Source organism: Paramisgurnus dabryanus, chromosome 5, assembly GCF_030506205.2.
Source record: "Paramisgurnus dabryanus chromosome 5, PD_genome_1.1, whole genome shotgun sequence".
Taxonomy (NCBI): domain Eukaryota; kingdom Metazoa; phylum Chordata; class Actinopteri; order Cypriniformes; family Cobitidae; genus Paramisgurnus; species Paramisgurnus dabryanus.
The window spans coordinates 27,403,100-27,415,358 of record NC_133341.1 but is presented as its reverse complement, the minus strand read 5'-3'; the positions used below and the strand labels follow the sequence as shown (position 1 = coordinate 27,415,358).

General features: G+C 37.6%; 1 protein-coding gene across 2 annotated transcripts in view; it reads left to right on the top strand.

Annotated features, from left to right (window-relative positions):
- atp8b5a (ATPase phospholipid transporting 8B5a) overlaps positions 1 to 12,259 on the top strand; it is a 40,887-nt gene that overhangs the window by 10,195 nt on the left and 18,433 nt on the right. For both annotated transcript variants that reach the window (XM_065250778.2, XM_065250777.2), the window contains exons 2-6: positions 5,449 to 5,531; positions 7,120 to 7,178; positions 7,274 to 7,387; positions 7,827 to 7,925; positions 11,344 to 11,405. In XM_065250778.2, coding sequence (XP_065106850.1) covers positions 5,489 to 5,531; positions 7,120 to 7,178; positions 7,274 to 7,387; positions 7,827 to 7,925; positions 11,344 to 11,405 — 377 coding nt within the window. In that variant the 5' untranslated portion in view covers positions 5,449 to 5,488. The remainder of the gene's footprint in view (positions 1 to 5,448; positions 5,532 to 7,119; positions 7,179 to 7,273; positions 7,388 to 7,826; positions 7,926 to 11,343; positions 11,406 to 12,259) is intronic.

Sequence of the window (12,259 nt, the reverse complement as noted above, 5' to 3'; positions counted from 1 at the left end):
GTGTTTTCCAGCTCTTTTTTGATATATTATTTCTAAGGTAATAAAGCCGAATGATCATATGCCTTGTTTAGATGCACAATTGTTTACATTCTTCACATAATAGGTTAAAATGCTTTGCATGCGCGTTTTGTAAGAACACTTTTTCATGGCTATACAATATCATTTTTGCTATTTAGCCTACGTTTATAATGCTAAACACCAAACTAAAGCACGGAACGAGCACGTATTTCTCCTCATTGTTTTTTGTTGTTGCGATAGTTCATCTCTTGTTTTGTAGTGTATTTTGCTGCATTATTTGCATGCACTGCAATAAATCATATATGTAGCTAACTGCATGTTCAAATAAATATTTTTATCATTATTATTATATTTATTTATTACATTTTATATAATGTTTCCTGGTGTTGTTTTGCCTCTTGCCAGTTTTTAACCCCAGTTGGAATTTATAGAGCCTTAACGAAAAAGCCTTGCAATAATTGAAAATGACATTTCTTATTTATTAAAACATATTTTCTTACTGTTAAAGTAAAGACAAGAAACTCACTCACGAAGGCCAGATTAATCACATATCATGATAAAGTTAGTTATAAAGTTAGTTTTTAAAGTCCAATTATAAAAACACACACAATAAACAAACATCCATAAGATATAAAAGGCTCACACAATATACAAACATCCATAAACAACCACAATCAAACATAACATAAACTACACATAGCATGATGTGCTCACTGGTTAAAGCATACTCATATTTTCTTATAAATTATACACATGTATGTGAACATTACTCTATTTACAGGATTTCTGTAAATAAAAATGGTCTAACATATTTGAAAAGCTATTTACCTAAATTAGATTAGATTAGATGAGCCTTTATTGTCTCCTATTGGAGAAATTTGTCTTGGCCAATCAAGGGAATAAAAAGCGATACATTGATACATACACAAAAAAGAAAAGAAATACAAGCCTTGCCTAATGCAAAATGTGGTTGTTTCCCTGTGTGCTAAGAGGCTAATTTGGACCAAGACAAAAAGGTAACTTTGATTTGAATCTAGGCCATAAAAAAGCTGTAGTCACTTGAAAACACAACACACATGAAGACTCAACTTTTCTCATTGTAATTACTGGACAAATACATTAAGAATTACATTCCATATGTAATATTTTCTTTGTTTATGCACATACACAAGATGTTACAAAATAAACATAAATGATTAAAGTAACACAGATGTACTATCCAACTTTTGTACATATAGGCTACTGCCAAAACTGGGTGATGCAACCACTCCTCTTGTCTGAGCTGTCACCATCGAGCGTCCTCTCTAGACAAATCTGTATGTAGTGCAATCTGTATGTATTGTAATATGGGCCAGATAAAAATGTGGCATAATCTGCAAGTAAATCGACCCACACAGAGTATTGACATGTGATGTTAAATGCCTTACACTTGGAGAAAGTGATAAAAGTGAGGTAAGTTAGGTGATGCAACCCATTCATATTTATACATCTAAACATTGCACTTGGTTTTTTTATTTTTATTTTTTTTTTATAATTGCTCTCTATGTGTAAATCAATCCTCTGTTTAGATAGAAGGGTAAATAAAACTTATCAATGCATTACCTTGTAAGTCTGACATTACTTACTGAAAAATCCTTTCATCCACTGAACCTCTTGTAGGGCAGTGCCATTTTAATGAAAAGGCTTTAAGAACTGCTGATTTCTTGAAATGGATATTTTATGTTAGCAATGAATTAGTGAAATAAACTCTTGTTACAATATGCATCTGTACTGCTGCTGGATCCAGGGGAGTATGATGTGCTGATTGGGTCAAATAATGAGAACAACCACTTGACACTCATGGTCAGTTTCTTTTCATTCTCATCTTCTCTTTATCACTCTGTTTAAAAACATGTCATTATCTCATTCGGGAAGAAAATTAAAATGTTTTTTTTTTTTATATTTTGGTCTCTCTTCCATTTTTGCCTTTTAGTAACACAGGGAAACACTTATAAACATATTTAAGCTGGTCTGAACAATGTTGGTCTTGCAATTAGTTAAATAACCTTTAAAAAAAATGTTAGGCCATTTTTATATACAGGAATCCTGCTTTAATAGAGTAATCATGCATCATGTCCTTTGAATGATTGCAATGCTCTTTTCGTTAAGGCTCTATAAAGTCCAACTCAAAAAGGAAACAAAATAACACCAGAGAACATTTTAAATTTTTTATTTATACATGTAGTTAGCCATATCCCTGCCGAAAAAACAAAACAAAAGAAACCATTACAGAAATTATAAGGGTTTCCATTACAAAACCAGTACAAACCATTAACCATTAAAACTTTAAAAACCATTACAGATTGCGTAATGGTCTCTATTGTTTTTTCAGCAGGGATTTGAGTTTTATTGCAGTGCATGCAATAAATGCAGCAAAATACACCACAAAACAAAACATTAACTATGGACAAGATACAACAAAAACAATGAGGAGAAATATGTGCTCGATTCGTGCTGTAGTGTTTAGCATTATAAATATAGGCTAAATAGCATATTGTTTAGCCATGAAAAAGTGTTCTTACAAAACGCACATACAAAGCATAATGTAAACAATTGTACATATGAACAAGGCATATGATCATTCGGCGTTATTACCTTATATAAATATAAAAAGAGCTGGAAAACACACAAGAATTTGCAATCCAATCGCTGGTTCCAAAGCGGAGCGAACCTATGAATATGCATGTATGCCCCGCCCATTGGGACAGTTTTTCACGGGGACAGAATTTCACACAACACCGTTACTGTACCATCGCGAAGATGCGGCAACTGTGTTCAGAAAGCGATCAAACACGGGCGGTTTCACAGGTGGAGCTGAGGTGAACCGCTCGCGTTGCCCGTGCGCCCCTCCGCTAAAGATGAAAATATTTGCACCAAATGCTGCACAAAATGCTTACACTACTGTGTGAAACGCGTCTTTTTGTGCTGTTGTGTTTGAATAACACACCGAATAAAGGGACACAACACTTAATATCCTGCTTAATATTTATGTGATTTATTACACTAAAGAGTACATGAGTACAACAACACACATTAATTTCGGAATTTTTACTTCAAGTCTTTAATAACAGATTGATAAAACTACTGGAAAAACTGGAAAAGCTATTATATTGCTGGTCACTAAATTAGTATTTACTATTATGTGACAATTTTCTTATCTTTTGTTATTACTGTATTAGTTGCATGGTGATGGCTCAATGGCACGGTTTTGATGTAATATTTATATAATTAACTTCTTATATAATAAACCTTCTTAAAGGGTGCTGCCCCAGTGACAGCTAGGGATAATTTTATTATAAGTTTTTCCAGACAGTGTAACGTCTTTTATAACACAACCTTTTAACTAACCCTATCCTGTCAAAGGTCTATTTCCGCGCCCCCATTTATCTGTGTTGTTACACATTTACAGTCATTGTAAATTTTAAAAATACTCCCCAGAGCTCTGAATCACAGATTATCTGAAGTGCTCTGTGAATGAAACAGCGACAGACGGGAGTGCGTCAGCTATCCTGCGACTCCACCAAGCTCAGCCGTTGTTGCCTTCTCATCTCGAAACCCGATCAAAGACGCCACATTTCACTTTTTGCAAACGCACGCCTACTTATGTGGGAAAGGCAAAGAAAATAATTAAAAAAAAAGTTATTTGGCTATCTGTCAATGGAAACGGTGTAAAGCAGGAGTCACACAATAGTTTCTCTGAATCTCTTGCACACACACGCTAGCCATTTCACTTGTAGACTGCGGACAGCATTTGTAAAAGTACCTGGCATTGTTTTTCCTCCGGGGAGAGGAAGGTCAAAGGATTGAGAAGTTAAAGGATCTGAGGAGAAAAATTCTTTATAGATGGGACATAAGAATAAAATCAGCTTTATTGTCAAGTGTTCTTGCACACACAAAGGATTTTCTTTGGTTTCTAGTACACACAGCCAATGGCAAGACAATAAAGTGCCCGTAAACAGTATTGTCACTGACTCAAATTATTTAACACTTGTAAGCAGACATTAAATTGGGTAAAACATGCCAAAATCATTTGCACGGTTTACTATCAGTTTCCAGGTAAAGCAGACAAGTTAGGAGGCCTTTTTCGTCGGAACAAACAAAATCCTCGAAGTTCATGAAAAAAGCCAACAGCAAGTTGTCATAACAAAGACATTTCAAACAATGTCATCTTTGCATTAAAAATGACATAACTGAACAAATGGCACTTAATGACAGTTGTTATACATGTGCATAAAATCTCCTTCATGTTCATGACACGTGTCAAGTTATGATTATGAAGGTGTCATGTTAGTCTTATGCACAAAAAAATATATATTTTTTGTTTTTCTTACACTGAAGTTGCAGGTTGGCCATGATATGGTAAAGGTGTGAAAAATTTCTCTCTTAGCATTATTGCTTACAAGCATGCACTTCAAAACATTTGCATAGGCGGTTTCTGTATGAATGTCTGTGGTTAGTTTTTAAGAATTGTACCCCCAGACCCCCCTCCATATGTGCTTCTGTGGTTCATGTGTATGTAGTCCTGGGATTGTTTTTCCCAACCGCAACCTCTGTCTTATCCGGTGACCTCTTTTTATTTTCTTTTAATTGAGCCTTTTTTCAAACCTGAGCCATTGCTACACTGTCAGAAAATGGTCACTGGGACAGTATCCTTTAAAAAGCTCATAATATGTACCATTTAGATACAGAAATGTATACATTTGATACCAGTATCTACCTTTAAGGTACTAATATGCACTTTTTGATACCTCTGAGGCAATAAAACGAACTCTTTAGGAGTAAAGGTGTACTTTTTGAAAGGGTAGCACCCCAGTGATGGCTACATGTAAGGACCAGACAGTGTTGCACTGTATTAGCATAAACTTTTCTTTGCGAGTGAAATATTCCTTGAAAATTTTCAATTAAACTTAAGTAGGACATGTAAACCGATTTGTAACCGCTTAAGGATTTACATCACCCATTTTTTTTTTAATGACTGTGTTTTTCAAGTGATGGGAATACATCAACTTGGCTGTGGCCGCAGTGGGAAACATTTTTCCAGCGATGCCGCTAGCATTTGTCTCACACACGCTCCTATTGCATCATGTCTTTTAAAACACACATTCTTAAACACAAACATATGGTTTCTATAATTAACTTCTGTGATGATGTCATACTGGAATTCGGTCCAATGGGCGTTCATAAGTGCCGTTTCCTGAACCCTGAGTCTGTCTAAGTGTGTATTGTGTCATGTTATTGTTTGCATAAAAGGTGTGGTGCATTATTCAAACATCATGGCTGCATTGCTTAATTTTTCGGTTATTTGATTGGTTTATTCTTGGGTCATCTTGAGATATGGGTCACTAGGATAATCATGAAGTGATTTGTGACTTCTCTATTTTTTCATTTCAGAGAAATGATGAGCCATCTTTAAGAGGGAAATAAGGAAGCCATGTCCTTCTTTGGCTTAGACTGTACCCGGAGGAAAGAAATAGGTAAATTCAGAGCACAGCTGTGTTGGGTCAATGTTTCACACTACTCAAACTTGTCAAACCGCAAACACTGAGGTCACCCAAGCATTTCTGCACTCTCGGAGAAAACGGTATATATGCTGTCGCTGTGGCAGTACTCCTGCAAAAAGCACACATTTGCATATTAGTACCTCAAAGGTTTATATTTGTATCAAATATATGTAAATTGTACTTTTAGGACCTTTTTAAAAGGGTACTGCCCCAGTGACAGCTTTTGTGCATTGTATTTTTTTCTAAGAGTGTGCTGTCTTTGCTTAATGTAATTTTTAGCGTACATTTTAAAGCTTGGTCCTGATTTCACCGAAACTTACCCTAACCATCACCTGACCATTTCCTATTAAAGGTGCATTGTATAAATTTTAGGAGGATCTATTGACTGAAATGCTATTTAATAAACACAACTTTATTTATAGTGATGTATAAAGACCTTACACAATAAACTGTATTGTTTTTATAACCTTAGTATGAGCCGTTTTTATCTATGTACGCTGCGGGACCCCTTATACGGAAGTTGCCATTTTCTGCCTCCATGTTCCTACAGTAGGACAAACTGTTCTATAGAGAGTGTGTTTTGTCACTACGTTGTCTCCGACAATGACATGTTCATCCTGTGATGGCTACCGTAGCTTCTCTATGCGTTTTGAAGCTGTTGGTTGCAATTCGCAATCTGACCCAGGGTTCCCACAGGTCCTTGAAATCCTTGAAAGTTTGTGAATCTGGTGGAAAAATTCAAGGCCCTGGGAAGTTTTTGAAACATACATAGATAGATAAAGGTCATTGAAAGTGCTTAAAATGTATTTTATGCAAGAAGTTTTCTGGAAAAAAATCCATATTATTCCCTGTTTAATGTAGGATGATAATATAAAAATTCTAGACTTTTTAAACACACATGCTAAACTGTTCACTTTAAATGCTTATATATTCTGTATGCGAATGTTGATTCACACCAAAATGCTTTTTTGCATAGTTGTGTTTGACAAATGTAAACGTTTTGGGTTACGTACGTAACTGTTATTCCCTGAGAAGGGGATGAGACGCTGCGTCTCCCTTGCCATACTCCCTGTGTCCCTTTAACGCCGTCTTTTGCAATATTTAATATAGCAATATACTTCCTGCATCACCCTGTCTTTTTAGTTAAGCCTCACCATTGGTTGAATTTGATATACACATTCAAACGCACTTACCCCTGGAGGCGTCCCCAAAGTGTCTCCGCAGTGACGCAGCGCGAGTTCCCTCAAAAGGGAACTGTAACAATGTATCTTAAAAGGTAACACGATGTAACCTTGCTCTCACTTAAAATGTGTCTGCACATTTAGTCCTTGAATTTCAGGATATTGCGCCTGGAAAGTGCTTAAAAGGACCTTGAATTTGAAGTTAATTATGGTGTGGGAACCCTTCTGACCACTAGATGCTGCTAAAATCTACACAGTGCACCTTTAAAAGATGCAACTTAAACTAAAAAAAAATTCATATGTAAAATATATCTTAAAAGCTGTTGTTTTGGCTCACATGTTGGTTGTTTTAACATGCTCTTCCTTATATTTGTTTCTAGAAGTGGAGAGGAAAATCCGAGCAAACGACAGAGAATATAACTTATCTTTTAAGTATGCTGTGAGTATCGTCTAAAGAGTATCTCACAACTGTGACATTACATCACAACAGTGTTCAATAACCATTGCTTATTATCCATCTCTCTTTATTCCTAGACGAACTCTATCAAAACTTCCAAATACAACGTCTTCACCTTCCTGCCTCTCAACTTGTTTGAGCAGTTTCAGAGGATCGCCAATGCTTACTTTCTATTTCTGTTTATCCTGCAGGTACGTAAAAAACAGAGTTTAGTTAACAGGTTTAATCTCTGAGATCTTGCAGTGTTTAACCAGCAGTTTATAAGTTGAGATGCTGAGCCCAGACTATATTGTGTCTATAGTTAGCCATCATTTCACTGTCTCAGTCTTTTCTCGCTGGGGACTGTCTGTGCCAGAGGAAGTGAAATTCCTCGGGAAGGTGATTTCCTTATTTGATATTTTTGGAGTCTTGCATTTGTACCGAGAATGTGACCAAAACATAACCCTGACTTCCTGTATCATCCAACGGTCTTACATGTGTTTCTCAATCCTTACACAATGATAAGTGTCTCATGACTACAGTTACTTAATAACATGAGTAACAAAGATCTTAACATTTACAATACTTCAATCTTGAGCGCTTTATTTTGTGTTATTCATGTATAAGTTATATTCCCCGTGTATTTTGTAGATTATTCCTGCTATTTCCTCTCTGCCGTGGTTCACCACCGTTGTGCCTCTGGTGTTAGTGTTGACAGTCACTGCAGCGAAAGATGCCATTGATGATATCGTAAGTACACACACTCATGTGATTGTACACAACACGCTGAAGGTCTCTATTCATTCTGTCTTCATGTTTTTTCTTTGGTCCCATACTAACTAAAAACAGCAGGATCTCATTATCCCAAAGGGGGAAGTTTAATGTTTGTATTAGAGAAGTCTGTATCTGTTTTAATTGAGTTTTTTTATTTTGCTTGTTGTCCTCATGTGACCGAGAGGAACTCATCTTGTCCTTAAATCTGTATTTCCCAAAAGGCTAAGCACGTGCAATTTAAATGCCCTTTAGTTTGGCACACGAGTGTCTCTTTAAACGTCAAACAAACTTTCCCCCGACTCGTATAGTTAAAGGTTAGGGTCTTTAGTTTGTTCTGTGCTGGACTGGAAAATATGATACAGGGGTGCTACCTCACTCTCAGCAGGAGCACAATAGTCCCTATGTTCCTGCTGAGGGGAGTGGAGGGGAATTGTAATACACCCCTGCGCTCCACCACTTCTCTCTGTCTCCCCCTCTCCATAAAGCGCATGTTTCTGAAAACAGCAGATTTTGGGACTGGATAGAGGCCATCACATTGCCGTTGTTAGAAATGGCATAATATTAGGTCGCACTCACATTATCCAAACCAAACCAAACCATGCCCCAGCGCGATTGTCACCCCTCCCTACTCCCCCAGGTGCACGGACTCACACTGTACATTGTATCGATCCGAGTCCGGGCGCGCTTTCGTCATTAAGATGCGATTGTTTTGAAAAAGCAGGAAGTAAAGCTCTCTCTTAACACTGGAACCCACCGTATTGTTAAGTCTGTGTTTTTTTATTCGGAGTCGTATGGTGCGCGATTACAGACAGCCCTCTCACATGTCATCATATTGCTTCGTTGATCTGTCACGTGTGCAGCTCGGACATTCCCGTAACCCCGCTGCGCGAATCAAAAGGTTTTTACGGAGGCAGATGAAGGTGAGTGGGCGCGCAACTGACGTCTTCACCTTTTGAATCGCGCTCAGGCGCGATTGCACTCACACCACAGCCTTCCGCGCCTGAGCCCAAGTGAACCGCGATCCGGCCCACCTCTGCAACCCGACCGCGGCGCGATTAATCAATCCGCGCCCGGGCACGGATCAGAGCGATCACACTAGTCAATCAAACCAGGCTTTGGGGGTCAAACGCGCCCGAGCGCGGTTTGGTTTGGAGAGTGTGAGTGCGCCCTTACTCTTCCTGTAGCCCAATTGCAAGCATTACATTATCATTGCAAAGGTCATGGGGTATGATCCCCAAAGAACACACCTTCTGATAAAAAAGTATACATTGTAATGCACTGTAAATCACTTTGGATAAAAAAGCGCCAGGCCAAATGCATAAAAATACACCAAATGTACCATTGTGTGAAGTATACTAGTCAACATTTGAAGTGGATCAAAACCTTTCATAAAAGTTGTCTTAAAACCAATTCCCAACTCCCATTCTTGTCTTTGGAGAACTTTGATTAACTTTTTTTGATCCACTTTAAACGTTGACGTGTATATAGTACAGTGGTCCTCAACCAGGGGGCCGGGACCCACTAGGGGACCTCGCAAACTTTCAAAGGGGTCACAAGATGACTTAAATTATTCAAAATAAGACAAAACAAGCATTAAAGAGGACATTTCACAAGACTTTTTAAAGATGTCTAATAAATCTTTGTTGTCCCCAGAGTACCTATGTGAAGTTTTAGCTCAAAATATCATATAGATAATTTATGCTATTAAAATTGCCACTTTGTAGGTGTTAGCAAAAATGTGCCGTTTTTGGGTGTGTCCTTTAAAATGCAAATGAGTTGATCTCTGCACTAAATGGCAGTGCCGTGGTTGGATAGTGCAGATTAAGGGGCGGTATTATCCCCTTCTGACATCACAAGGGGAGCCAGATTTCAATTACCTATTTTTTAACATGCTTGCCTCTGCAATGATTTACCAAAGCACTGGGGACCCAATTATAGCACCTAAACATGAATAAAGTCAGATTTTCATGATATGTCTCCTTAAGAATAAGCTAAAACAACTAAGAATGAAGATATTGCTTCTCTTCAATTGTGAAATTGTGAGTGGGGGGGCCTTCAAATATTGCTGTGGGCAGTAGGGGGACTTTGAAGTTAGAAAGATTGAGAACCCCTGATATACATGGATATCAGCTGACGTCACTCACTTGTCTTCCGCCATTTTAAGGACTTGAAGTGGTCGCAAAAGAACTAGAAGCTATGCCTTCAATATGCTGTGAGCATCAAAATCGCTATTTTAACAACACTAAGAAGGCTCAACACAACATTATATTTTGCTCGAAGTATCGCCTATGTCTCTACACGTGAACTCGAGCATTGAGAACATTGTTTGTGAACAGAGAGTTAACTAAAAAGAAGGTTTTGAACAACTGACTTTGGATGATTTGGCGTCCGCTCGCCGCCTTCTTCCCAGTCAAGATGTATCGATCTCCAATTGCGACGTAAGGAGGGAGGATTGTAAAGATTGATATCTCCTAAAGCATAGTTCCATAAAAATGCACGGATAAGTCATTGTTTTGTCGCAAGTGAAAAACAATATTGACCTTCAGGTTGAAAAAGGAGCCTCATATGATATTCATTCATTCGATTCAAAATCGATTATTTACGTCTGGCAGAGATGACAAGCGGACACCATAACAGCCAAAGTCAGTTGTACAAAACCTTTATTTTTAGTAAACTCTGTGTACACAAACAATGTTCTCAATGGTCGCGTTCATGTGTAGAGATCCAGGTGATACTTCGAGCAAAGTTTCATGTTGTGTCGCGCCTTCTTATGTTGTAAAATAGTGGTAGTTCGGTAGCAGCGGACAGCGGCTGGAAGAACGCATCAGGGATCGAGAAGGCATCACACCCTAACCAGGATATATTTTTTTAAAGTAGCATTTATTTTCATGACAGTCGAGATCCGACATGTTGTCTTTCGTAGCCCTTTACTGTATCTGTAAGAATCATAGACAGTAAAAGATAAGAAATCCGTAAATCGTAGCAAGGTAGCCAATGCTTGTCAATAGCCTACTGGTACTCGGTAGGTCCTAAAGATGGCGGCATGATGTAAAAGGTCACGTGACTGAAATCCATCTATAGTATGCACACTTCCTCTTGTAGTATGCAAATTTCCTGGATATACAGATGAGTAGGTGTGTACATGTGCCAATTTATTTAGCATACTACTGTTTGAAATCGTTGTTGTTGTTGTTGTTGGATGATTGGTTCTTTTAACTGGAAGGCGGGACTTTCCTTGCCAGAGCGGCCATATTGATTGTTGCATTGTCCCGTATTTATAGTAATATGAGTGCTCAATCTTGTTATATTCAATATCTTTGGTAGTTTTTCAATCTGTATACAGTCAATCCTTTGTCTTCGTTTACTTTTTATTTATCATTTTCTCTAATTGCAGAATCGTCACAGAAGTGACAGGCAGGTGAATAACCGTAAAGTGAACATACTTCTCAATGGAAAGTAAGTGGCTGCAGTATTTGTTTTCCACTTCCCAGTCTTACTAGTAATCTACTTTTTATACAATTATTCACATTGTATTCACTGAATGTTGTCAATGGTTAAGTGGTTAACTAAGGGTGAATGAATGTTCAACATTGGTTGATAAAAGCAGATCTTTGGTTTTGGTTTCTGATTATTACACAATGGCTCTGTATTAAGTTGTTTCACTCTGTGGCCATCTTGGTAGTGTTTTAGCTCTGCTACTACAGTCAAGCTTGGTCCAGTTTATGCACATGTTTGTTTTCAAGCAAAAAAGAAAAAAACAAGTTATGCACCCAATAAATAACCAGCACATTTACCACTAAACTAATTGGTTAACTAGAAGATCTATTCAGGGCTGTTGTCAGAGGTACAACCTGATATGTTAAAGGGATAGTTCACCCAGAAATATAATTTCTGTCATTATTTACTCACCATCGTGTTGCTACAAACCTGTATAACTTTCGTTGTTTTGCTGAACACAAAGGAAGATATTTGTAATGAAGCAGGAACCAGGAGCGCTATTGACTACCATAGCAGGAAACAATACTACTATGGAAGCCAACGGTGCCCAAAAACGATTTGGTTACAAACTTTGCTCAAAATATCTGTCTATTTGTTCAAAACAAAGAAATTAATACAGGTTTGTATTCATTTACAGGATGAGTAAATGATGACAGAATTATAATTTTTGGGTGAACTATCCCTTTTAAGGGGGAAACTATCCTACTTTAAAAAAAAATACTAATAATTTTCCAGCTCCACTAGAGTTAAACATTACATTTTTACTGTTTTGGAATCCATTCAGCTGATCTCAGGATCTTGCAGTACCCCTT